This window comes from Anguilla anguilla, chromosome 11 (genome assembly GCF_013347855.1).
Source record: "Anguilla anguilla isolate fAngAng1 chromosome 11, fAngAng1.pri, whole genome shotgun sequence".
In the NCBI taxonomy this organism is placed as follows: domain Eukaryota; kingdom Metazoa; phylum Chordata; class Actinopteri; order Anguilliformes; family Anguillidae; genus Anguilla; species Anguilla anguilla.
Genome location: NC_049211.1, coordinates 32,416,274 through 32,444,134, shown reverse-complemented (window position 1 = coordinate 32,444,134; position 27,861 = coordinate 32,416,274). Strand labels below are relative to the sequence as shown.

Here is a 27,861-nt window from a genome sequence, read left to right as displayed (position 1 = left end):
AAGCCAAAATTGCTGGGGAGCCAATAACTTGAGGACGGGAGCTCTTTAGAAACCCGCGCAGCCGGGAGGTTGATGTTGTTGTTCTCACTTGTGATTGGCTATGATACGATGATACGCCCCCCCCCCCCCCTTCAGATCCAGTGAACGGACTGCGGCAGTTAACCATCTCGGACAGCGATGGCCCCCTGGTCAGCCTGACGGTGGATAACGTGCACCTGGAGCACGGCGTGGTGTACGAGTACGTCAACATGGCGGGGGTGAAGAGCAACGTGCTGGAGAAAATGGTGGAGCCCAAGGGATGCTTTAGCCTCACAGCCAAGGTACGAGGCCCCTCCCCCAACCACAGGTTCTCTACAGTAACCAGATGGTCAGCCCCTATGTTCCTTCCATCTACTTCCTTACCCCAGCAGGCGCTGCCACCAGGAGTTTCTGGCGGTATATTGCATAAATATTCACAAAAATGGCATGCCCAAGCACAGTATGTCGTTGTTCCGTGGGTACTGTCCTTAGCCGCACTCCTTCATGTAAAATGCATAAAATTGGAGCTCTGAAATTTTCCACGTCAGTGGTGGAGTTGTCCATCTGGTTAATGTATCGCGTCTGTCCTCAGACTCAGTCGCCGCACATGTCATTTTTATTTCCTGTTTGGAAGCTCGGTGCGGTACTTGTGCAGTCTGAACCCTGAGTGAAGTTGTTTTTCTTTGACTCGGCCCGTTAGATCTTGGAGGCGTTCGCGGCGGACGACAGCCATTTTGTGAGGAACTGCAGTCAGCTGATCTCCCAGAGCGACCGCGTGGTCTCCATGCCGCAGTACGAGTTCCGGAACATCTGCGACACCAAGCTGGAGAGCATCCACAGACGCATCTCCAGCTACCAGAAGGTGACTCCCCAAACCCCCAAACTGCCCGCTCTTCGCGCTCTCTTCCAACATCATTCTGACGGCTGAGCACCATCGATCTGCAAAGCCCCATTTGATGCCATTTGTCCATTCGACTGAGTCCGCCAAATTGCTCATTTCTCCTCTTAGAAGATTAAGCAAGTGGGTCATTAAAGGCCTATTTGTACCGTTATTATACTAATAATTAGTGTGATTGCTTCAGCAACACCCACTATGTGGTCTCTTCTTCTTCTTATTATTTTTCTGCCAAAATCTCTGCACACTTCTCCTGCAGCTTTTAAGCTGGACATGCCACATTTAAGTTCCGAAATACTGGAAGTTTTTGTGTAAATGGGGAATAAAAAATAAAATGCAATGAATGGGAAATGTTGACAACATTCTCCATTAAGGTGATTCCCCTTACATGTGATGCTCTGTCAGCCAATAGAAATTGAAAAAACTTGACGCCATGTACTTATAATAGTGGTCATTAAACAATATCACAACAGACAGCATCATACATTTATAAAACAGGATTTTAAATTGCATACCATTGCAGAAAACGTGCATAATTTGGTGACACAGTGCCACTATTTGATAGTCTACAAATTCCCTAAATCCCTAGGTTGTAATGGTCATCAGGTTAGACTGGTGAAGTTTTAGGATGCTGCAGCAACAGCTAAACAACTGCTGAAGCAAGCACAAAAGTTTGTTCATGAACTTTACATCCTAGTTTTGCTATTGAACAAATGGTGATAAATTGTTTGCCTATGAAACATCTTATATTTTAAATTACTGAACCAAACCCCTGGTCTTTAGCTTCCTGTGTAGTGTTACTGAATTTCCTGTTATTGAAATGTACTAAAGTGCACGGTCATGCCATTAACCTCTACATTTAGCTATAGGTCTGGAATGATGTCATCTTGCACTGGTATCATTTTATTTAGTTTTTTTCTAGATTACTATAATCAAAAGTACTTCTGATATGGCCTAAGCCCTGTGGCTTTGAATCTAATTGCTACTTATCCAACATAGGAAAAATGCATTCGCATGCTACAAAGAACCGCGAACGCTACAAAAAGTCTAAAAATGGAACCCTGTCAGAAGGACTTATGCTACACGTATTCCGTCTGGCATCAGCACGACTGATTAAATCGCAAGCGGGCTATCAGCTTACCAGCTCATAAACGCGAGAGAAGGCCTCCATTACCAGAGAACGTTTGGCTGCCGAACCGCCACACACGACTTAGATAGAGCAAGGAGAATTATGACACTTGCATAATCACCAGGTAAAATAATTACGTGAATGTGGTCAAATGCTGTGGTTTGGTCTGTGTTAATGCTCAGTGCTGTGTAAGTGTCTAACCTGGGGACCTTCTCTGGCAGTTCGCTCAGGAGCTGAGGGGTAAAGCCTGGCCCACCCTTAAGCAGGCCGCGGGTACGGCCCACCCCCTGGGCTGCATGGACTTCGTCCCCACCAACTGCCACGTCAACCTGATGCAGGTGTCCTGCCCCAAGAGCACCACCTCGGCCGGCCGCACCTTCAGCATCCGCTTCGGCCGCAAGAGCTCCTTCTTCGGCCTGGACCCCGACCAAGGTACTGCACGGGCCCCGTCTGCGCCGCCAGCCGCCGCTCCCAGCTTCGGTCCACAGGCTTCACGGCCTCTGAGGCACTGGGAGCTTCAGAGCGCTTCAGTGTTCAGGTTTTAGAGAGCTTCAGTGTTCAGGTTTTAGAGAGCTTCAGTGTTCAGGTTTTAGAGAGCTTCTGTGTTACGGGGTTTAGAGAGCTTCAGTGTTCAGGTTTTAGAGAGCTTCTGTGTTACGGGGTTTAGAGAGCTTCAGTGTTCAGGTTGTAGAGAGCTTCAGTATTCAGGTTTTAGAGAGCTTCAGTGTTCAGGTTTTAGAGAGCTTCAGTGTTCAGGCTTCAGAGATCTTCAGTGTTACGGGGTTTAGAGAGCTTCAGTGTTCAGGTTTTAGAGAGGTTCAGTGTTCAGGTTTTAGAGAGCTTCTGTGTTACGGGGTTTAGAGCTTCAGTATTCATGTTTGAAAGAGCTTCAGTATGTTCAGGCTTCAGAGCGCTTCAGTGTTAAATCTTTGAGCTTCAGTGTGTTGAGGCTTCAGAGAGCTTTAGTGTTCAAGCTTTAGAGAGTTTCAGTGTTCAGGCTTTAGAGAGCTTCGGTGTTCAGATTGTAGTCTCATAGTAACAGATCTCCTCTCTTGTTTAATTTATGTGGTACTGTAAATGAAATGATGGAGATCATTTGGTTTCTAAATATATATCTCTCAGTCCTGTAATTATTACAGAGGTCAAATCCTGCTAGCTATTATACACACTAAAAGGTTTTTTTTTTCGTCCAAACATGCTGTTACAGGAATGAACCAGTTTTTTGTTTTGTTTTAAATGAAGGGATTATTTTAACTAATTGGCATCAGTGGGGAGTTTGTGATTAATTAGAAGGCAGAGACTGGTACATAATTATGGTTAAAGAGCTGCTTTTGAGAAATATAAGTGACTTTTGTGCTTCAGCCTTTCGCAGTTCTTGCCGTAAATGAGTAGCGTGTCCTGCCTCCTGACTAATCGCTCCATCAGGTCACATTTCACAGGCAAACCCAGTCAACCGTGCCGTGTGTGTGTGTGTGCGTGCGTGCGTGCGTGCGCACTCGACTGTACGCGTGCTGTCTGTGTCTGTGTCTGTGTGTGCCGCGCATATGTGTGTGTGTGTATGTGTATGTGTGTGTGTGTGTGCATGCATCTGTTTGCATGCTGTCTGTGTGCGTGTGCGTACATGTGCCTGTGTTGTCCATCTGTGTGTGTGGCCATCTGTGTGTACATGTGCATTTGTGTGTGTGCGTGCCTGCTCAACTGTGTGTGTGTGTCTGTCCGTTTGTCCGTCTGTCTGGTGTGTGTACGTCCATGTCTGTGTGTGCCTGCGTGTGTTTATGTGCACGTGTCCATGTGTGTGAGTGTTTCTGTTTCTGGGTCTGCAAACTGTCGCCATTCTAAGATCCAAGATCCTTCACGCACATTTTTACGGAACATTTCTGACCCAGACGGCGTATGAATACGTGCGTGTAGAATGGGAACAGGTAGGCCGTCGGGGCTGGCGCATCTGGCTCCGCGTTTCCCGCCATCTGACCCGTCACCCGACGCCCCGGCCCGCCTAGCCCCCGTAGCTCCAGAGCCCCGGTACAGCGGTACAGACGGGGTCTCGACCCCGGGCCCGGCGTCCGCCTCGCCCCGCCCCACCCGCCCGAACATCTGCTCCACAGCTTCCCCCTTCGCTCAGACGTTTCGTAAACGGCCGCTTCACGCTCGGGGGCTCGCCGGTTTATTTTCGGGCCCGCGGCCGATCTTTGATCCTTACCCCCGCGCAGGTGCGCGGGAGAGCACCCGCCAAACGCTCCCTGGCCGCTTGAGACGCGCTTAATGCGCTCTCTGCAACCTTAAACCCCCAAATGCTGCGACGGCTTCTATTTCTATTCCACTGTCAGTCCGCCTGATATTAAAATCACATGTGGGTTTGGCACTTCTATTCAGATTTCAGAATAAGAGTCGCTTGGCAGAGCTCCCTTTAAAATATGCAGTTCTGCCTTGGTTTTGTTAGTTAGCGTGTTTTTCTTATTGGACCTCGCTCTTAATCTGAAGTTTCACGGGGAGGAAAAAAAAAGTTCTCGGAAAAACCCCAGAGCAACTGTTTAAGTTGGACAAACCGAATCAGTGACCCACACAAGAGAGGTTCATACATTCCTGGGACGGCCAGCAAAACACATTCCCTTGGTTTTTCAGCTTTGAGGGGGAAATGGTGGAAATATCATTTTTACGGAAATGTCTGGGCTGTTTATTGCCATGACAAGTTCATAAGGTGCTCTGGATAAAAACATCTGGAAAACAAATGAGTGAATAAACATAACATTTTCATACACTTTTGCGTGTCACAGCATATTGTGGAATGTGCCACAGTATGGAAAAGTTTTTTCATGTACAATCATGATCGAACTTCACACTTCACTGTGTATTGGAAAATATACATGATCATGCCAAACTCAAATATTGCTGTTTATTTTAAGACATTTCTGTGAAATGTATTTGCCATTATGCCACATGTGCAATGCATTGCCATATATTCCATTTCCAATATATCCATCAGGGTGATGCTTATCTGCATCTGTTGTAATAAATAGATGCAGTAAATAAATAATAAATGTATGGAATTTATGTCTTGCGTGTGTGACTGAGGGGTTCAATATGTGCTCCCCCCCTTAGTAAACCTGAACCCCATGTGCCACACGCAACACTGCATAACCAGCATGGCCGCCCCGTCCTGGACCTGCAAGGCCCTGGGGGACGAGGACGAGGACGGAGACGAGACGGCAGAAGGGGGAGGAGTCCCGCCGGACGGAAGGACGGGACCGAATGGAGGGGGCGGGCTCAGCTTCCTGCTGAAGCAGGAAGACACGGAGGCCCAGGACGCCTACATCCACCTCTTCAACCGCATGGACGTCGCCGTGCGAGAGATGAAGCAATACGTAGCCCAGATAAACGTGTGAGTAACCCGGGCAACCCGCCATGGCAACGTCACGGCAAGGGGGGGGTCCTCCTGTAAGACGCCGTCACGGTGTTTTGACACGCCCCAATGCATCAAATCCCAAGGACCCCTCGTTGTGGTGTCGTTTTTCAAACCCTCCCTCTGTTTTATTCCTGCGTTTCTCCCCTTCCCGCCGCCAGTCTTCTGTCCTCCATCACGGAGCCCACCCAGCCCGACGGCTGCGACCTCCCCGCCCCCGAGGAAGCCCCGCCCATCGCGCTGGTGCCCGAGGAGGCGGACCTGGACAAGGTGGAGTCCTGCGGGATCAAGAGGGTCTGCTTCAAGGTGACCGAGGACGACCAGGAGGACTCGGGACACGACACCATGAGCTACAGGGACTCCTACAGGTGAGGAGGACTCTTTACACCCCAGTGCTCACATGGGTCAGGTGTGGCTTACAGGGGCCTGCTAGGCCCGTGTCACTGCCCTCTGAGGTGCTTTTGATATTTACAAAACACCAAAGAGAGTACGATCATCTCTGTATTGATTAAACGATGATGGTTGTAACAGAGGACTGAAAAGTATTGGTACGCAGCCTGCGTAGGAACATAAGTATGTTATCAAACTGATCTGCCACATGTACTTCTCTTTTATGTGGGTAACACCGGCTCATTTCAATAAATTCACCCCTCGTTGGCCCAAGCCTGATTGCTTGTGAGGCGCTGTTCTTAAAGACTCCCAGTCATCAGGGTGTTGTTTGTGCAGTCTCTAATGCGCAAGCACGCAACACCGTCTGTGTGCTGTCCGATCGAATGTCACCTTTCTTATACATGTTTTCGATACTTTTTCCACTGTGCATTAGCCCAAAGGATGTATGAATTTCAAAAAGCAATTAAGAAGTCTTCAAATACTCAGAACGCGTCGCCATTTTGAATCCTGAAGAAACAATCGGTCGCCTTGGACGTCAGACATTGTGACCTGACTGCTAAAACATAAGTTTCTCTCTCTCGCTCGGTGCCACGTGTAATGTTCAAAAAATAAATAAAATGAAACGTTTGTTCCTCCGTCCTGCTCTGCACTGAATGAAAAGTGAAAAACGGCCTTCTTTTCTTGGGGGGTGTAACGGCAGGAGGGCTGACTGCAGACTGTGCGGCTTCAGGGGGAACGCGCTCTGAGATTGTGGCTTTTTTACATTAGAGACCGTACGTGGCCCCCTTTGCGGTCGTAATGGCTTGCAGATGGCCCGGAGCTCAGCGTGAAAGACAGCGGCGTGTACACCGGCCACTTCAATGCCGTTTAAGACGGCAAATATAGCGCGTACGGGGCCCGAAATATCGCCGCTCGCTCGCCCCCGCCATCCCGGCCCGGCCTGTCTGCGCTCAGCCAAAATAGAAAGGCGATGTTTAGACGTTTTTTTATCTGTGAGCTGTGTTCCTGATGCCCACGAGGAGCCCTTCCCCGGCCCCCGCCGACAAGACGACGCTCCGCGCGGCTAAAAACAAAGCGACGTAATCCCAGCGATGCACTTCCCCGCGTCTCCTGCCAGGAAGCGGCTTGTGTTTCTGCGGCCAAGTTTAGCCCCGCCCTGCTCTTGCTCGCCTTTAATTTACCGTCCGTTCAGCCGTAGGATGTCCAGATTGCGTCTCGCAGGCCCCCGCAGGGTAACAAGAGCGTCTCCGTGCCCTTGAGACCTGTCCCGGCATGGTTCGGTACGGCTGGGCTCGGACCCGGCCCGGCCCGGTCCGCCGGGGGAACCCCGGCCTGGGTGACGTTCCGCAGGCCTGGGCTGACAGGCAGGCTCTGTTTCTGGCTGCGGTCGGGGCTAAATTTGGGAGCCCGCAGCCCACGCCCAGGGGAGCGCTGTGAAGAAGCGAGGCCAGGCGCGTTTGGAGGTTACGTAATCCTCCGCGAGATTCTCCCCGCGCCGGAGAAACCGAGGTCACGACCCGAGCGCAAACGAGCGCCGTGTTTTTTACATTTTATTTATTTTATTACATTTCCTGTTATTTCTACATTTGGCCTCAGAACTTGGGGGACAGAGCCCCCCTGTACACAAAGTTCTGTACACAGTGTGACTTCTCTGCCACTCAAAAACACATTACCACGGCGCTTCACTTTATGCTGTAGGTGTACACTGCTCACACTGGTTGTTTCCTAAAGGTTTATTTGTATATTTTTGTAAGTTGCCATGGGTACGGATGTCTGCTAAATATGAATGCAAATGTTCTGTTAACAAAAAAGTATTTGTAGTTCTCCAGACCTGTGTCGAGGGGTGTTTAAAAAAACGTGCGGAATAACATAATGCCCACAGTCATTTTGGGGTCTGCTTACGGATAAATTTTGCAGATGGAATGTGTTGTGGTTTCTCCACATTCTTTGATGAAGTGCAGTGATTACAGGCGCGCAGTCTCGCATTATAACTCTTTCAGACACATAACGTTGGTTATTCCACACTGCGTTATGTACTGAACTGAGTAATAATGAATGTCAAGAGCAACTGCAGCAAAGGCAATACTTTAAAATTACAAGAAAGTCGTCTGAAAAATAACAATAAGGCAAATAAAATGAAATTACAGGGAGTATAAACAGCTTCAAAAAGCCATTTTGATTTTGAATAGGACTTTAAAGTAGAAAGTGTCTGTGTGGCTGTGGTATACTCTGACCAACAGTTCCATAGTTTAGGACTGAATTTGAGGCAGCATGGTGAGCCTTTGTGTTTATGGTTTTAGGCACAGAAAGATGATCCAAATGCTTCCTCAGTTCAGCAGTGTAATGGGCCTGTAGTTAAAAGCATTGGAGGTCATCAATAAAATCTAGAAATCTATTTGGAAAGTAGCTGCTAGCCAGACTAAGAGGCTGGAAGCAGGGTAATTGTAAGTGGAAGGCGAATTCTGTTTGCTGAAATAGCGAGGTTCAGCTCTCTGCTTTCAGTTCTAGATACTGTACCACAGTGGAAAGCTGTGCTTTTAGAACTGAATGTATATAAACCATCTGGACTGGAATAACAGAGAACAGGGGGCCCCTGGGTGTTTAAAGGTGTGTAAAAATCATGTGGTTCCTTATTGAGAAATCACAGATCTATGTACAGTGTGTCAGTGCCACAGCTCTTACCCTCTCCTTTTCAGCACTTAAATGACCCATGAATGGGAATGCTGGAGAGGGTGTGTGTGTGTGTGTGTGGAGGAGGTTTATATGTACGTATTTGTTCATTGTGAAAGATGTGTGTGGTGGGGTGGGGGAATATGAGTGTTGTGTGTGTGTGTGTGTGTGGAGGAGGGGACGTGTATATGTACGTATTTGTTCATTGTAAAAGATGTGTGTGTGTGTGGGGGGGTGTATGTTCGTATGTGTTTGTTGTGAGAGGTGTGTTGGAGTGGGGGGGTATGAATGTGTGAGTGTGTGTGTGAGGGGTGTATATCTATGTATTTTTTTGTTGTGAAAGGTGTATGTGTTAGGGTTAGGGTGGGGGTGTACGAGTGTGTGTGAGTACTGTATGTGTGTGGGCATCCCAGCGATCTATGTGCCCTGCAGATGTTATTCCTGAGACAATGTGGCCAGTGTTTCGCTTTTCAAGTGTCTGTAGTGAAATTCCTGTGGCGTAGCTGCCAGTGCGTGAGGTGTGTCTCTGCGGTTTGAATTAGCGCCATCCGCTAACCGCACCACGGTCTGTCGCCCCCTGGAGTCTGGCCTTCCCCTCCTACGGCGGCTTGGAGCCAGGGGACCCTTCACTAATTAGAACCCGACTGTTTACCATAGTGTAGCGCTTTCTACTTTTTACAATTGTGGCGTCGTCTAGATTATGTCATGTTCAACATATGGGAATGTATGCTTATTCTTTATTTTTAAAAAAATTTCAAGTGTTGCCATTTAACCACTTTAGTGGCATTGCCGCAAATGTATTTCCTTCCAAACCGCATTTGTTTGCTGTGTCTGTGGTGCAGCTGACGTTGTGTCGTCCTGGGAGCTGTTATCCTTCAGCAGAATGGGACGATCTTATCTCGGTTTAATTTCACTGTCACTCAAGCCCCTGCGCAGATTACAATGCGACGCGGACTGCTGCGGTTCCCTGACTTCCTGTGTAGGCCGGAGCCGCAGGGTCTGCAGGTTCTGAATTGTTTCTCAGCATTTAATTGATCAGTTAGTGCCATTTGTTGTGAAATTACCTCACCTCACATCACCTAGTTTCTCAGGGTTAAATTGGTTGCCAGTTTTAGTGTGATAAAGTCAGTCAAACCTGCATCTCTCCTGGTACAGAGTGCAGGACATGGCTTTTGTTTCTGGTCACAGGTTGTTGAAGTTGAACATCAAAATTGTGGGAGAAATACCACAGTGAGATAAGTCTGATAATTCCACAGGAACTCACAAGGAAAAAGAGGCCTTTTTAAAAACAGCATTGGTAGTCATGTGAAATTCACGAGTGTCTACAGCCATCCTCTTTTCCCAGAACGAACCTCTTCTTTTTTTAATCGATGTGCTTGTGTTCCTTTTTTTTATATTTCTCCTCGAGCGCGCGGTTTTCATTCGTCTCGCCGCCGAGCGAGGCCGCGCGCTTCAGGGCGTGCGGCGAATCGCCTCATCGCAGGGGCGGGCAGGTTGTCTCCGCGCGTCTGATGAATTCCACGCGCGTTTCCGTACGCCGTTTTTCCTCGAAAACGCCGGCGATGTAATTGATGCGGCATCCGGTGCGCGAGCTCGGCAGACACGCAGATCAGCAGATTGGGTTACCGGGCACGCGGCTGAGACATTCCGGTATCACGCGAGGTGAAAGTTGTTAATGTCCACAGGCGCCGCGTTAAAAACAAACTGCTGTTGAGGAATGTTAGAAAGGAAAGCGGAGTCGTGCCGATTGCGTAATCTGCTAACTGCGCCACTGTCGGAGTAGCTTTTCAGGAAGCGGGCTAAACAAACTGTTCCTTTGTGAATTGCGACTGTAACCTTTTCCTTTTCTTCCCCCCCCCCCCCCCCCCCCCCCCATTCCAGCGAGTGCAACAGCAACCGGGATTCGGTCCTGTCCTACACCAGCGTGCGGAGCAACAGCTCCTACCTGGGCAGCGACGAGATGGGTTCAGGTGAGACCGCAACCCACCGTCACCCGCCACGTCACGCCTCCGGGTTTAACCCTTCTGAAGAGTAGGCTATTCGGAATGTACTTTCAGTGTTCTAAGTCAGTGTTCTAGAACTCCATTGTTTCCAGTTACCCGTAGCGATTGTTACATCAGCATTAGAATGTTCAGATAAGAACATTCTAATTGCATATTTGTCATCTTACACATTAAGGGGTTAATCACTATCATGGGAATTAATGCTGCAATATTGAATGCATTTTTTTGTTTGCCTGGTCGAACTTATTCTTGTTCATTTCATCTGGTACGTCAGATAAATTCTTCCCCAGCTAGATAATCACTGGAGTTTTATTGTACACGACACATTTTCAACATGTGCTCAAAACCTTTAAAAAAAATAAATACCTGTCCATGTGCACATAATAGCAGACTGTTTTCTCACCTGCCAATTTGAATTGTTTAAGAGTGCCATGCCATGATATCAGCTTTGTTCTGTCTCACTGGTAACCCACTGTAAATTCTTCTGCGGGTAAAAACAGTTCTTGTGAAGTGAAACTTGTGCAGAATATATGGCTGACTGCTCACCTGTGAATTACAGATGAATTACGGTCTCTCTTTAAATTTATTGTTGATTTGTGTTGTTTGTTTGATAAGCAGGTGCTTTGGATTGAGGCCGCTAACGTAGCTTAAGCTGAAGTATTATTTGCGAGCATGGCTGAATATTTACTGCTGCAGTGCCCCGCCCTGGATTCAAACCCGCAACCTCGAGGTTACAGCCACTGCACGTGATGCTTTTCTGGGAGCGCTGAATGAGCTCGGGACTTACCGTCTGTGTGTTTCTCTCTCTCTGTTCGGCTCCCTCTGGTGGTGTTCAGGAGATGAGCTGCCCTGCGACATGAGGATCTCATTCGACAAACAGGACAAGCTGCACGGCTGCCTGGAGCACCTCTTTAACCAGGTTCAGTATCACTTTCCCTTATAGCTCTTTACTGATGTTCCTGCCTGTTATAACTTTCTTAGTACCAGCATTACAATCAGCATTTATGCATTTTTAGCCCTGTACAGGTGGGATTAGTTTCACTAGGGGAGGGCAGGTAATGTGATTTTTACCAGAGTAATTCAGTCAATTTATTCACTTCCGGAACGATTGTGTCAGTGATTTTTTTCAGGGCACGCAAATAATAATTAAGGCCAAAAAAACCTCCTGTTTTTCAGCAAACTTCGAGGTCCTCTGATAATTCTTTCACCATCTGTATCAGCGTGTCAATATTTGATGCGAATTACTACTTATTTGTACGATACATTTTTGTAATACTTTGTATTTTGCATATTTTTCATAACAATCTTTTGTTCATGTATTTTTTTTGCCTGTCTTAGAAATATTTTTTAAAGTTCTTTCCTTTCTTTTAGTTGTATAACAACACGTGTGTTGGGTTTTTTTCCCCCTGGTAGATGAGAATGTGTGACAAATTCACCCAGGAACAGCCAAAGAGACAGGCCCCCTCAGTAATAAAGGGAAATGCTTTTTCCATGCAGATCAGCCATGGGAATCACTGACATCCAAAGATGAAAAAAAAAAAACATTACCGACGTTGTCCTGCAATACTAATCCCATCTGGACAGGGCTTTATACTGCCAGTTACTACCGCTATTACGACCAGTATTGATGCATTAGTTATATATTCCTTTGAACCCAGTGGCTGATGTAGAACTGTTTCAAGCCCTCGGTCTTGGGCCGTGTTAAGTGGCCAGCCGTTTAATGCAGTTCAGCTATGAGTGCTTTTCTTTTTGATGCGCTCAGCGCTGTTGCCATGAAACCCTTTGCTTAACGTCACGTGTCGCCGGTCTGTCTGAGTCAGATGGGTCGCTGGAAGGCTGTCCGTCAACGTTTTCGTTCAGATGGCTAACGGTAGCGAAAGGGATGCTTTGCTTGCAGATTTTACTGTAAACGGTTCACGTTATCCGTATAGGACACGCTCTGTGTACAGTGCAGACAGTGCACTTCATTTTTTTACAGCCATATGTCCCCTCTGCATCTGACCCACAGCCAGACTGTCTGTGTAAGAGCTGCATATTTAATGGTGCAGATTTAAATGCTGTACTCCATTTCGCCTGGCTAACAGCAACTGCATTATGCATTTAAAATGTTAAAATGTTCACGTCACAGTTCTTATCACAAATTAGTTGCCGATAAAAGCCTTAATTGATTAATTGGATCGATTAATATGTTCATTGTTACAGCCGTAGTAATTACCAGCATGCATATACTACCGGAAATTATGTTTACTTTTTCATCATTTGGCAGACGCACTTACCAGCAACAAAAGTGCTTTTAACTTCTGTGTGACAGCATAAGATAATTTTGCATCCACAGATGATCGAGTAAAATCTCTGGAGACAAAAAAACACAATTGTTCAAACTGTACAAAGGTTTATTAAGGGTAAGTTCAGGGAAGAACGGTAAGGCTTAGGTACATTAATAACAGTATTACTGTCAGTGGTACAAACAGTTATGTTAGAAATATTATTTCTATTATTGTTCTCTTCTTTATTAAACAAATTTATTTCCTGGTCTGTTGTTAATACCTACATTACTTCCAGTATTCAGGCCATAGCCCAAAAGCTATGTTGTTACAATAGCTCTAAAGCTACTGTATGTTATTACATTTGCCTCAACGTCGTGTTATTAGCCCCAAAGCTATGTTTTTACATTAGCCCTAAAGCTATCTTATTACATTAGCCCCAAAGCTACCTTATGGCATTATCCCTAAAGCTGTCTTATTATATTAGCCAGTTGCCCCAAAGCTATATTATCGCATTAGCCCCAAAGTTGTGTTATTAAATTAGACCCAAATCAATGTTATCGCATTAGCAGCAAAGCTGTGTTGTTAAATTAGACCCAAAGTTACGTAATTGCATTAGCCCCAAAGCTGTGTTAGCACTACTGTAGTGTATGTGTTTCTGTCCAGACTCCCTGCTGTAATTAAAGGCTCTGGAGCTTCACTTCCTCCTGCCTCAGCCTTGGTTTGGGTCAGTCTGTCTTCTGGAATACAGAGACACCACCGTCGCCTCCGCCCATCCTAGATGGCGTGTGCCTTCATGCTGTTATTTTATCTCTGTTTGCCTCTCCGCTCCGCTCAGAGGGTGAACAGTCTCGGCTCGTTCTGCACAGATGACTCTGATAAAGGCGCCGCCGCTCTCATTCAATCTTATCACTTTACCGCTTCGATCTGTCGGCCCGGATCTTTCCGCTAGCAGCTAGCCGAGGCGTCTGTACCCAGGAGGGGGCCCCCACCCTCACCCCAGCTCCAAAGTCTTCCCTTACCAAACCCAATGTTAACCTTTGACACCGCACACCGTCTTTGCCTGACAGAAGCTTTGTTCTCCAGGACAGATTAAGGCCTATCGGTTTACCCCGATCTCATTCTGTCAGGTTCCCAGTCGTCTCTCACGCCGCGGACATTGTTCTGAGAAAATTGGACGACGGCTATTTTTAGTGGTTGTAGGCGGGGTGATGTTTACCGTTGGCCTTTCTTCCTTCTCCTCAGGTTGATTCCATTAACAGTTTGCTCAAAGGCCCCGTCATGACAAAAGCCAGCGAGGAAACCAGGCACTTTCCAATGGACTGCAGTCAACCAGGTACAGCCTCACTCTCTACAAACTGCAGTCTCATCTGTATTCCTAATATTTGAAATTCAAATGATGTTTATGCAATAATATTGAATGCATTATCATTCCATCATTGAACTTATTGTTACATTGTTTATCTATGCAATTAACTGTTCCTGATAACATCAAATTACCTTTTTTCTCCAGGTGCATAATCATTTATGTTTTGCAGCTGAGACAGCAATAGATTTTCCAGGATGGGGTCCCAGGCATCATTAGTCAAATGCCTATTCAGGACTACAAAGGAATCTTTTTTATCTAAAATATTAAGACTGTTTCCAAATTTGAGGTTTTGTTTAGATGTGACTCCCTGCATGGTATGGTACAGAACGTTTGTTCCCGTACACAGAAAATATCCATTGATTTGTGATTATTGTGCAGCTGTTCCTAATGGCAGCCCGTAAGAGTATGGATGATCTCATTAAGTATTAATGTGCAAATGTCTGCACAGTGTTGAGCAGAATCCTTCTGTGCTTCTCCCTGTAAAGAGCTGTGTTGGCTTGGCAAGGACAAGGCTACTCAACTCTAGCCTCTTCCAGGAGGACCGATATAATGTCATCAGCTTTCTAGGTCTCTTTAAACCAGGCATGAAACTCCAGCACCAAAGAGCCGCAGCATCTGGCTGATGGTTTTTAATGTGTTGACATTTAATCACTTTATTTTAAGTGATTGGTTGGAAAACGTAGTCCACACATCTTGTTTTCGAGGCTTATATTATCTGTTTATTGAAAGACATACCACAGAAACCCGCAAACACTGGAGTTTGAGATCCTTGGCTTAAACCATTCTTACGTTTTGGAAAGGGGGGGGGGGGGGTTGCAAGGTCACACTAATAATTAATGTGGTGGTTAGATACCCAGCTGTAGTGAAAGCTTGCTGAGCCGGGCTTCTGATAACAGGGGACTGGGGAAATGAGCTAAAATGTAAAGATACCATATAAAGCACTGCAAAAGTGAAGAATATACACTGTATATATCTAGTAATGTTGTTAGCCCAATCTCTGTTTCTGTTGCTTATGTAACTCATGTTCTCTTGCATGGTCCCGTACTGCATAAGAGCGTCTGTTAAATGAGGGGAATGTAATGTTACGCAGTACTCACGCGTCCGTGCGTCTGTCCCGCAGAACTTCGGAACACGGACGACTGGACGGCGCGCTGTCGCTACGTGATCAACAAGAACATCCAGGAGGACCCCTGGAACCTGCCCATTTCCATCGACACCCTGGTGGAGAACCTGCAGAGATTTGTGGAAGGTGGGCCGCACACAGCCGAAGAGTTCAACCGCCAGAGCGGCCGTGGGATTCAAAATGGCCTCCCACTTTCACACAGATTCTATTGATAATTGGATTTTTTGTTTTTTGTTTGAATCCACAGATGGGAAGAACCAGCTTCTGCTTGCTTTGTTGAAGTGCACAGGTAATGGTCTTTGTAAGAGTATCTACAACTTTCAGACACATAAACCAAAGTTAGAATGTGTTTTTTCAAGGAATATTCGAAGATTTTTTTGGCCAATGTTGGATGCCCTAATATATGTGATCAGTGTGGTTGTGCAAAAATAAACAGCAGTAGAGACTCGTTGGAGTGGAAATGTAGTTTATAGGTCGTCTAGTAATTAGCCTAATGGTTTGTAGGTGATAAGTGACTTGGAGTTTAGTGGCGCTGGTTTTTATGCTAACGGTGAGATTTCCCCAAACCACCTCCTCAGATACGCATCTGCAGCTGAGACGGGACGTGATCTTCTGCCAGAGCGCGGTGGGGGCGCTCAGCACCCTGTCCGAGCAGCTGCTGGCCGCCCTCAACCTCCGCTACAACAACAACGGCGAGTACGAGGAGGACAGCAAGGAGGTCAGCAGGAAGTGGCTGGAGCAGATCGCCGCCATCGGAGTCCTCTTCAACTTCCACTCCGCGCTGTCGCCGCACGTGGTGAGAGAGTCGCTCTCAAAGCCCCATCCGCCATTCAACCGATGATAAAAATGAAAAATTCCTGTTGGCTGATGGGAAATGTAGTCTGTGGCCAAATGGTCCACCAGTCCTGTATATAATAGGCTTACTAGGGTGTCTTTCATTTCCTGTGAATCTGTGACAGTACGGTGAATCTGTGCGGTGTTAGCATTTCAGCAGTAGCGTTTTCTGATTTGGCGGTTGAACTGTCTTCCTCCCTGCAGAAAGAGGAGAGGACGATGCTGGAGGACACCAAGGCGGCGCTGCTGGACCTGGACAAAGTGACCGTTTGCTTCCGCCCGCTGGAGGACGAGTGCCTGGTGGCGAGTAAGACGCTCGGACGCGCCTCGTAGAGCAGATCAGCGCAGGGCAGGGGCTTGTGGCGGGAATGCGATGGTGTTTATCACGAGCAGAACACAGAGGTTTAATGTCGACCCGAGGGGAAACACAACTGTCGGAAGGGGCTTCCTGAATTCGGGCTTTCGTTCCGGATGATTCTTTACGGAGCCCGTTCAGGAAATTTGAACGTTGCGAGCGGGGCTGGCTGTCGCAATCAGGGCCAGATGTATCTGAAAATAAAACAAAACCCAGGAAAAGCCCAGAATCTCCTCTCTCGCAGTCACTACTGTTGAGCCCAGGAAATAAAGAGTCTATTTCTGTTGGCTTGGATTTGGGGTAAATGCAGGAGTTTAGCATGAAAACAGATGGTGGGTTATTTGTGATGTGCATGCATATGAATTAGGCTGAGATGAAGGCAGGTGCGTTCGAGGCCGGAAAGCTTATCCATGTTAGCCGTTAGCACGGAGAGCGCATTTAAATACGGTACAACAGGGATGTGATTGGGTTGCTTACTGTGATGCGTTTGAATGTGATTGGTTAAGTGTGAGTTTGAGATGTCCAGGTTGCGGGAGTGACGGGTTTCTCGTCCCCCAGACACGTCGGTGTGCTACCAGGTGGAGGGCAGCAGGCAGGGCCTGCGCGTGACGCTGCTCCTGGACAGCTGTCACTTCTCCGAGCTGCCCTCCCGGCTGCAGAACGGCGGGAGCCTCAAGCTGCACACCGTGCTTTTCACCAGAGGTGCGGAGGGAAACGCGCGCTTCTAAACACACAGCGGGGGTTTGAAACACACGCAGGCGCTTTCAGACGCACGAAGGCGCTTTCAATCACACTGGCACTTTCAGACACACGCAGCACTGGTTCCAAACTAACGTTGACGCTTTAAAATGCACGTTGGCCTTTCGAACACATTCCACAACTTTCAAACACACACCATCACTTCCAAACACACATCGCCACTTGCAAACACATGGCACTGCTTTTTTATACACGGTCTCAGTAGCCAAGATAATAATGGCAGACTTGTAAAAAGAGGTTATACTTAACTAAAAACAGTTGAGCAGTATTTTGTTTTAAGTGATAGGGACCACTTTGGTATGCAGGGTTCAACAACCAGCCATAACATTGGTCACAGACAGAATTCAAGCAAAATGGCTACCCACAGGTTTATCAGTCAGTCATTTTCATAGATAACGTTTCACGGTTAAGTTCAGTTATTCAAAATCTGAATATGGGAAGAAGATAAAATGTGACGGTTAAATCCACCGCTCAAAGCTGAGGATGAAACGCGTAGCAGGGGGTTGAAAAGCCTCCTGTACGGAAAGGGGACTTTACGCAGTGGAGTGGCATCACAAAGAGGCAACCCTGATATCAAATATCAAATCATGTCTGTGCAGAAAGTGGAAGTATGTTGCCTCCTAGTGGCGCACACTCAACAGTGCATCTTCATCAGAGCGGACAGGTTCTCAGAAACAGGCCTGGCTGCAGCACTGTCATTTAACAAGAGAGAATTTTCAGTTTTACCAACAGCTTGTAAGTAGTATCAAGTGGATATTTTCAGAATTCTCCATTTCTTCCAAAGATTAATCAGAAGTTCAGAACAATTAAGTATGGCAGCATACTCCAAAAACAACAGCCATAACAGTATGTTACAGCTGCACCACAGCTATCGTATACATAACAAAGCCGTTTTGCTCAGAAAAGTGATTTAATCACAAAAAGCCTGTTAAATACAGTCATATGTCCCATGGGTAAGGGAATAATGAAGAGCCTTAAATATCTCCTGCAGAACTCCTTTTCTACAATTCTTCACATTGGCCTCCCGGTAACGGTGTAATATGATGTAACAGGAGCGTAACGCAGTGTACTGCTGTGTATCACAGTGTAATGTGGTATCACAATGTAACATGGTGTTACAGCGTAATATGGTGTAAGAGTAGTGTAACACGGTATAATGCGGGATATCGCATTGTAATGTTGTGTAACGGTGTGATATGGTGTAGCAGCAGGGTAACCCACTGTAATGCTGTTCCAGGGCTGGAGAGGCCAGAGGGCGTGTCCCCACAGGACTGCGTCTCCATGGACGAGTTTCAGCAGCGCACCAACGCCGTCTCCCTGGAGAAGGTCAAGGCCTATTACAGGAGGCTCAGGTACTGCTCCTGCAGCAGGGCTCTCAACCTCACTGAGACTGGCAGGGATAGGGTCATTAGTGCCATTGGCACCATAAAAATCCTTGTCTGTTGTATCTCAAAAAAGCCAACAGAAATGACCATGGAAACAGGAAATTACACTGAACACTGTTTTGAATTGACTTTATCGCAAAGCTTATTTGGTGTCTGTGCTTGGGTGGATGTCTGAATGTGCTGATTTATGGACTGAGTGACCTTCCCTGTGTGTGGTTACAGCAGTGTGGCTCTGATTGAAATGCTCACCATTTCTTCTTCTAGGGCTTTCTACCTGGAGAAATCCAATTTACCGTCAGACTCCAACACCACGGCCGTGAAGATCGACCAGGTACACAATTTTGAGGTCCAGCACAAGGCTTGTAGCTGTAGTTTACAAGTTGTAGTTGTGCAAAAAATTTTACATCGTTCAAATGCTGCTTGGTAAATGGGCAACTTGTAGCAGCAGTAGTAGTAGTAGTAGTAGTAGTAGTAGAAGTATTACTGTAGTGCTGAAAATCTTACATCATCTGTCTTGTTGTAGAAGTGGTACTAATAATGAAAATGGGCTGCAGGCATAAAATTCCCTGCTAGGGACAGGTGGAGGGTGGGGTAACACTCATCTCAGATGCCATCAGTGTCTGGTGTTTACCAGGGTAAACTGAGCAGAAGCTTCCTGTCTGGGTGGGGAGGCAAGAGTGGCTTTTGTCCCCAGACCCCCTACTGACCACACCCCTCCCCCCGCCCCCCCCAGCTCTTGCGGCCGCTCAACGCCCTGGACGACCTGTGCCGGCTCATGCAGTCCTACGTCAACGTGAAACCGGGCGTGTCGGGCGGCGCGGGCAGCCACCCGTCGGGCGTGAGCGTCCTGCCCGTCTCCGCCGAGCTCTGCAACCGGCTGGGCGCCTGCCACATCGCCATGTGCGCCACCGGCATGCAGAGGTACGTGCTCGCAACAGCGCCCTCTGGTGTGAGCCAGGAGAAACTTCAGTCCCATGTAAACATCCTAAAGTGGGGGCTCTACCTGATCATTAAACTCTACACTTCATTGATGTAGAATACCATTACATTATATTACATTAATTTAGCACATGCTCTTATACACTGTGATTTACAGTGTTAGGCAAACATGAATTAATTCACCTGATTAATGTAACTATTCAAGGTAAGATTAATAAGAAGGTAAGACAAAAGTAAGACAGCTCTGAACCAGCACAAATCAGTGTTCTTCCTTTCCTGTTTGAGAAGGGGTGGAATGAGGTGGGCGGAGTTCTGTGATTGACATGTCTTTGGAACACTGCAGGTGCACTCTGGGCGTGTCCCTGGAGCAGGCGGCCATATTGGCCAGGAACCATGGACTCCCGCCTCGGTGCACCATGCAGGCCATGGACCTCATGCGCAAACAGGTACCGCCTGCATTCCGTATGAAAATTAGTCTGGGAGCAGGAAAAAGAGAAAGCAGGCTGTCATTTTGCTCCAAGCATTCATATGCAAGGAATTGTGGGATAGCTGCCTGACAAGAAGTAATTACCTGTTGATGAGTGCTATCGAAATTTATGGGCACTCATTTAAGTTTTATTGTTATATTTCATTTGGGAGAGCAGTTATCAATTTTTTTTTGAAGTTAGATGATAATGGGGGAGTCATACCAAAATAATTAGGGAAGTGGAAGAATAAAAAAGGGTTTAAAGCAAAATTAGGTTAAACCTGAGATATGCATTATTTCATATTTTAATTAAATAAATCTAATTTTGAAACATGCATCCCAAATATGTATCTGGTTACAAATAGACTGGAATATACTGAAAATATATTGGGGGAAATGCATTGTCATGATATCGCAATACTTCACAATATGTGGGCAAACTGTTTAACTATTGCCACTTTCCGGTATTTTGAAGTATATTTTTATTTTTAAATATATTTGCCATTATATTTTCCAGAAAGTCCACAAATTGCAGCAGATTTAATGTCCATAATACACATGTACAGTGCTATGTAAATCTCTTTGTTTAAAGAGACTGCCTTTTCCATAATTAAAAGAAAGGAAATAGATGTTGTGTTAATTGGTCATGTATGAATAAAAATCCTAAGCCTGCTCTTCTTCAGTTGAAATATTAATGGGGTGAATGTGTTCCCACAGGGCACCAGGGTTGAAATCTCTGCCAAAAACCTCAAAGTAATGGATCAGATGCCCTTGTGCGCACCAAGGTAACGCCCACCTAAACCTGCTCCCATCTCAGTGTCCAGTCTTACCCAGGAAGCATTCTCTCCCAACACTAAAACTGCAGATTCAACTAATGAACCAATCATGGGCTTCCATGAGCACCTTGATTTGTTGAGTCAAGTTGTTTAGTGCTGGGCTGGAACAAAAGCCTACACTCACACCAGTCCTTCTTGAATAAGATTGGAGCAGTTGGTCAGGTAATGTGGTACAGATTGGAAAATTACGGATCCAAGCAGTTGGCTATAAGATGTCATTTTGGAATATGACTGCTCCTGGTCATCCAGGCCAATGCCTTGATTAAGTCAAAAAGTTGTAACTAGAAATTTATTTTTAAAAAATGTTTTCCTCACAAGCATAGGCTTGCATAGATTTTTCATGGAAAAAAAATGCATTCAACTGCAGTTGCCTTTGAGCAAGCAGCTGATTGGCTCTAGGAATATAATGTGATTTAATGTAATGTATTATGTAATGAAAGTTTCCATCCAATCAGTGACTCTAAGCTTATACCGAAGCTGCAACTAGTATAAAGCCAGGGGTCTGCTGGTGGACACCACAGATAATATTTGTTCGAGAACAAAATGAAAATTGAGGAATAAGCTGGAAAATGAACTGCAGAGAAATTAAGTAGGGTAGTTTAATATGCAGAATTAATGGTTTGTGGAGAGAGATCATTAAATCTGAGTCAGCCACCCTGTCATGACTCCAGAAGCAGCCTCGCACTTTCTCTCATTATGAAGTATCTGTACAGCGCCAGACCTCATAAACATCATAAGCGGCAGTCACTGGGGATTCTGAAGATTTTTCTTACCGAATTGCAATAATGTTGTTGCTGCTTTAAGCAAAATGTGGGAGACTCCAGATGGGCATTTCTTTTTCATTTTAATTTAATATCTCGCTTATTTCCTCTGTCTCTTTTCCCTCTCCCCAGACTGTTCAAGCTATGCTTGCCACCCACCGACGGAGATCTGTGAGGAGGGGCGTTTTAAGGACGTACTGTGTTTTAGTTCACTTCCACGGTCGGGTTCGGATATGAGGGGTGAGAGAGGGTTTCGGTAGCGGAAGAACGGAAGGGATGCAACGCTCTCTCTCAATAAACCGGCCTTTCACGAAATAGGGATGCGTCGACGCCGCCTCGCGTCTCGACGCGTTCCGATCACCCGGGGGACTCATCGAGAGACATTCCGGATTGTTCTGGGAAATGCCTCCCCACCCCCTACCCCAGCGCTTGCTTTGGACTTTGACTTTTCGGGCCGGAAACCCCCTTCTGTGAAAACGCGGAGGGGGCGTCACCATCGCTGGCTATGCGGGCTCAGTTGGAGCATGCTCAGTGGATTCAAGGACCACCTGGAGCGAGCAGAGCACATTTACAGTTTACGCTTGCCCTGTAGCTGACTGTAAAAAAAAAATATATATATATATATATGATCAGTGTTATTAATTTGCCTTGGACTGCAAATATCACATGTCACGGTCACTTTTACATCGTATTAAGTCTCATTAAGTGTTTTTCTGTTGTGTTGGACACGTGGTAGCTGAGATGGGCGTGGCTGGGCGCAAGAGGCGGGGCTAAATCCCAGGAGTCCTCCCTCTAGTCCCGGTCCAGGTCGTACAGGAGCGTCGCGCGACAGCTTCGGGTTTGCCGGGGCACCACTGTACCGAAGGGAGAGCACGTCAGCGCTGATAACTTTTAAAATCTTTTTTATTGTCTACATCAAAATATACGGGATGGCTAATTATATCCCTCAGTTAATATCAGGTATTTTTAAAAACTGAAAAACTAGAAGCATTCCAGGGCCGAATATCACATAGCCTATAAAATAGCCTATTTAAAGGACCAGCAGAATTTTGCCTCCGCATTTATTTTTAAACATTTTCCGTTGTTCCGGTTTCATTAACCAGTGTTAATGGAGGCAGAGGATGTGGAATTGTTCTCTAACTGTTGATCATGTATGTTAGCTAACTAGTGTTATTGCTTCTGCCAGTCTGCAGGTTGTACACAATTAAGTAGCCTAGTGGAATGCTCATTGGAGCACGTAGCATTCTGAAATCTCGCATAGCACGTTGCTGTTTTAAAGATAATATAATACGGTGGTTTTTCTTAACCATATGAAGGTGTAAAAAGTTCTAAAATGGCAGCAAGGAAGAATAATGTCTGTTATTGTCGGCATATAGGCCTACTGTAAATTACAGGAAATATATGAGCAAAGGGATAACCGAGGTACAGAATAATGTTTTAAGAATTATGTTGTAATTTTCTTATTTTCTTGTACATATTTACATAACAATATTTTATTTTCGCGAGGACCAACATATATTAGGTATAGCTGTTTGAAGCAGAGAGATGCTTATAATAAATGAAAACCATTGAGAGCACAAAACATGACATGTAAAACATTTTAATACTTCGTAATGATGCTGTACGATCTGATCAGAGGCGTCTGACGAGTCAACCACGCGCGAACCGCGTTTCGGTCCGTGTCGTTTCCAGACGCTGACCTCGCGATCTCGGGGCCGACGGACGTAGTTCTCCGCATGCTGCCTCGTCAAACAAGCTTAAAATTCTGTTATTTATTGGAGGGGGAAACAGTGTTGCCAGTATTGTTTAAACCGGGTGGAAATTCTGCCTTTACCTCACTGCCTCTATACAGACACCACCCACTGTTATTACTGGGTTTCTGACATTAATGATCATTAGGGAAAGTATTGGGATCTTGCTATGGCAGGATACTAGTGGCTCGTGACCACTGTTGACTCGACATTTTCCTGATAGGTCTTATAGATTATTGGTGTTGGAGTTCTACTAGATCACTGAGGCTGTTGTTAACCTGACGTTGAATTACTTGACTGACTAATGGGAAAATGGAAGTTTGCTACATCTTTCCATGTGGACCCTCAATGTAAACCGGGACTCAATTAAACTCTGTTCAGCTAATTTCATGTCATTGGTTTTTTAGAGTCCTACTGTGCCCAAGGTGCATTTTAACTGCAGTACACTTCTGGTTGTAATAGAATTATGAGGCTTGGATAAACTGCTTTTTCTTTCATTTTAGAGGTGGAGAGGGAAGGTAAACCGAACTGGTCCGTCTTCATATCGAGACGGTATTTCCAACACGAATATTAGTGCTGCCATTTCTGTGACTTAAAAAAAAGGCTTTACATTTGAGTGTTATAATCCAATAAACTGCTGAAGAATTTCTGTAATCCATAGGCTAATTCTGTAGTCCTTCTCAGGTCAGGCCAATATAAGAAAATGCTGGTTACTTTTTACCCTTGAAATATTTCATTTTTACATATATTAATGCAGTTAAATGTTTTTCCAGAAATATATATATATGCAGTGAATATTTTCCAAATATTCACTGAAATTGAATTACTTTTTTCATGAACTGTGTGAAAGGGTTCTATGCAAGTGCTCTTAATCTTCACTTCACACAAATTTTTATTTTATTATCTAATGTTTTAATTATTTATCAAAATAGTGTTCCTTACAAAGAGCGTAACAGTTCTGGTGTAACAGTGCTGAACAGTCTTTTCTGCATCTTGGGGGTCATTGAGTTTGTGTTCATGTTTTTTCCTAGGACTCATTTTCACATATATCAGACACATTTTCAGATGTGTTTGTCTCTGAAAATATGCTGGTTTGATCTTATGTGAAAACTGTATTCTTCTGTAAGCTGCTGATTAGTAAAATGGCAGCAGCCTTCATGTCCAAGTGCAATAGAGTCACAGCTCTTTGGCACAGGCACAGATCGGGAGAACTTGATTTTTAAAAAAGTATTTCTGAAGGTACCGCGATTAAGGTCGAATTGGACCGTTTTTAAAAGTTGTCATGCAAGTCAAATGTGTTTACCGCAGGTCCCGATTCTGACCGCTCTGCACATTGTGCTTGTCACTGAACAGCAGCTTTATTTTCACGTGCAGTGCATTGCACTTTGGTGGCCAGTGAAACAACTTTTAAGTGTTTATGAAGAAGCAAATCGTCGCGCTCGCCCACGGTCCAAGGACAAATCGTCTGTGGCATTTCTTTTCTCGTTGACGTTTGTGCCCCCATTATACGAAACATTGGCGCAGTTCATTTTGTTTTTGACAGCCATATTTTTTCCTTGCTCTGCCCGGTATGTTCCACTGCAGAACAAGCTGTGCATAAACTTGGAGGAGACTTGCAGGGCAAGGCTGTCAGGGGAACTCATGGGATATTAATAAGAAAAGTTAGTTCCTTCCAGCAGTTTCTGGGAATTGTGAATTTGCGGAACTGCTGTTCGATGAAGGCAGTCTTATAACTTTATTCTTTATTTTAGTTTTTTGACAAAAGAATTAGTCAATTGAATTGTGAATTTGTTCTTGAGAAGTAAAGACCTATGGACAATCAAACATTTTAGAACTTTGTGCTGAGGAGTGAAGATACAGGGTGCTTCTTCCCTTTGTGTTTCAAGGGGGAATCTTTTTAAAGGTGCACACGCGGAAGGTCTTGGGGTGCATTCAAACTGCCTATTTAGGTGCCTCCTTGCTTCCTTCCCTTGCCTCATTTCCTAGTATGGAAGAAAAATATGTGAAATTTACATCTGAAATCATGAGTTGGCCATGTGGGTGCATTCCAATCACTTATTGTATTCGTCCTTCGTCTCCAAGGTCCTTGACTGACCTGGAAATTCATTGAGGTGTGCCATCATAAGGACATTCCAACCCGCTAAGAGCCAGGATGCTCCTGAAGAATTATTGAGCAAGGAAACACGAGTGCATCCTTTGCGGAAGTATTTTTTCGGAATGTGTGACATAGCTATCGACCTGTGGATCCACCTCTCCCCATCTGCCACATCTGTAATTGACGTGGCTTCAGTCCAATGCTTGAAGGATTAAGGATGTTCCAATTGCCTTATAAACGTCCGTCCCTGTGTCCTTTCCTTGCTTCCTTTCCTTGCGTCCCTCGATGAGTGGAGCTAGGAGCAAGGAAAGGAAGCAAGGAAATAAAATAGGCGAATGGAATGAGTCCACGTTGACAACGCGTGATTCCAAACATCAATTTCACATATTTTTTTACTTGTTTTGCCTTTCATACTAGGAAAGGAGACAAGGAAAGGAAGCAAGGAGGTACCTAAACAAGCGGTTGGAATGCACCCATAGGCTGTATTTGCTCATTTCCTTTGTCACAGATTGTTGTTCTTTTTTTTCTTAATGGCACTTATTTAAAAGGGGGATTTCACCAAAAAAATCTATATTTCATGATAAATTGATTTTGTCCGCTGACCGTTTTGTTTAAAAAATCTTTGTTGCAACATACAAATCTTTGAGACATCTGTCTCTGGTCCTGGAAAATTCTGCCTGAGTGCACAGCTGAGTCTAATTTAAAAAAACTTCTGACCATTAAGGGGGGGTCAATAAAATAGAGTGAGAGATAGAATGGCCCTCTTAGGTCTCGCTGTGTGGCCGGGGGTTCGATCCCATGCCGTTCTATTTCTATATCTAGAGGTCCCTTCTCTGTCTGTTACCATCTCTGCTTTCTACCTGCCGGAATAAAGCAAAAAAAAAAAAAAAAAAACACACACAAGGGAGATTGACTGTCCTGCTCTCCTTTAAAATAAATATATAAGATTAACCCCCAATGGTGCAGTGACCCTGACCGTATCAGTGCTCATTGGTAATAGTGCTGGCTAGTGAGGCAGTGTTTCGGTTGATGGAGTTTCCCCCAGTGCATTGCTCAATAGCGACCCCCATGGTCAGTTGGGAGCCTGAAATACGGCTGAAGTATCATTAGCGATACAGTTAGAAATAGCTGTTTGCACTCATAGTCAGTCAGCCCACTCATTATGGCAATGAAAGAGATGTACATTTACAAAATTGCGTTCCTACATTAAGGGAGAAATTTCTTTGCCGTTCCAAAAAAATTGGGAGAGGTTTCCAGTTTTTCCTTCAACCGACGACCTAGTCAGGTTCATACAGCCTACAGAATGGCTACTCCTGGTCAGTGAATGTAGCCTATGATACCACTTTCTCATTTGGGAGCACATTTTGATCAGTTAATATTATGTCTTTGCGTTTTCAGCAGTTCATCAAATTACTCATTTTTTGTTTTTCTGCAGCAATTTTATTAATTTATTTTTTTCAAAATGGGGTCCCCAAATTGATTTAAGTGATCATTTGAGCAGTATTGTTACTAAAAGTATTTTATTTAATTTACTATCTTTTATTTGAACCAAGAAAGAATATTTCTAAACCCAGAGAGAGTATTTGCTGTGCTTGGATACATGTTATGTGTAATACTTAACTTGTAATTGTTTTCTAAATATTCACTGTTGTACATAATTTGATTTGATTTTAGTTTGTGTGCCCTAAAAACATTGTACAGAAAAAGATTTAATTTTTTCCAGATTATTATTAACCTCTATTTGCTAGTTAATAAAACATCTACAAATTATTGTGCATTTCTGTGGTTTTAATTTTGTTTCCATAGTGGTAACCTTAGGAAACTGGGCAGTCATGATCATTCCATTTCATGAGGGGTCCCCAACCCTGGACCAACACAGACTGCTGGGTCTACTGGGGACCCCAGCTTTGGTCCAGAAGAGCCACAGGGTCTGCTGGGGTCCCCAACCCTGGCCTGGAGAGCCGCAGGGTCTGCTGGGGACCCCATCCCTCGTCCAGGAGAGCTGCGTGGTTTGTTGGGGTCCCCATCCCTGGCCTTGGAGAGCCACGGGATCAGCTCGTTTTCTTTGTTTGCGATTAATTAAATCAGTTAATCACACAATTTACTGGTCTTGTCTGGGCCGAGCACTGTTAAAGCACTGTTCTTGTGCAGGGATGACCACGTCTGGCTGTGATGTCGCTGCCCATGCCAGTTTGAGCGGTGGGCACGGACTGAAAGGAAGCGGCTGACTCCGTGCATTTCGGAGAAGAGCCCGAGCTTGTGCGAGCTCTCCCGAGGGTCACGGCGAGGAGCACAAACGTGGCCGAGCTTTCCAAATCAGGGGGGAGAAATCCTGCCGCCCCTGTTGCGTCCGCAGCCGCCTCACGCGTGACGGCTCTGCGAGAGGCGCCGGACCCGAAAACGTGGCCCCGGCTCTTAC

At 45.5% G+C, this 27,861-nt stretch overlaps 1 protein-coding gene across 1 annotated transcript in view; it reads left to right on the top strand.

Annotated features, from left to right (window-relative positions):
- LOC118207716 (phosphatidylinositol 3,4,5-trisphosphate-dependent Rac exchanger 1 protein-like) overlaps positions 1–27,212 on the top strand; it is a 114,596-nt gene extending 87,384 nt beyond the window's left edge. Inside the window, exons 22-40 of the mRNA XM_035381590.1 lie at positions 136–320; positions 719–880; positions 2,264–2,474; positions 5,142–5,421; positions 5,604–5,810; positions 10,384–10,472; positions 11,342–11,424; positions 14,015–14,105; positions 15,259–15,387; positions 15,509–15,550; positions 15,840–16,057; positions 16,300–16,402; positions 17,009–17,152; positions 18,447–18,561; positions 18,859–18,925; positions 19,328–19,515; positions 19,877–19,979; positions 20,717–20,784; positions 21,729–27,212. Of these exons, the coding sequence (XP_035237481.1) occupies positions 136–320; positions 719–880; positions 2,264–2,474; positions 5,142–5,421; positions 5,604–5,810; positions 10,384–10,472; positions 11,342–11,424; positions 14,015–14,105; positions 15,259–15,387; positions 15,509–15,550; positions 15,840–16,057; positions 16,300–16,402; positions 17,009–17,152; positions 18,447–18,561; positions 18,859–18,925; positions 19,328–19,515; positions 19,877–19,979; positions 20,717–20,784; positions 21,729–21,771 (2,528 nt within the window). The 3' untranslated portion in view covers positions 21,772–27,212. The remainder of the gene's footprint in view (positions 1–135; positions 321–718; positions 881–2,263; positions 2,475–5,141; positions 5,422–5,603; positions 5,811–10,383; positions 10,473–11,341; positions 11,425–14,014; positions 14,106–15,258; positions 15,388–15,508; positions 15,551–15,839; positions 16,058–16,299; positions 16,403–17,008; positions 17,153–18,446; positions 18,562–18,858; positions 18,926–19,327; positions 19,516–19,876; positions 19,980–20,716; positions 20,785–21,728) is intronic.
- Positions 27,213–27,861: the final 649 nt, after the last annotated feature.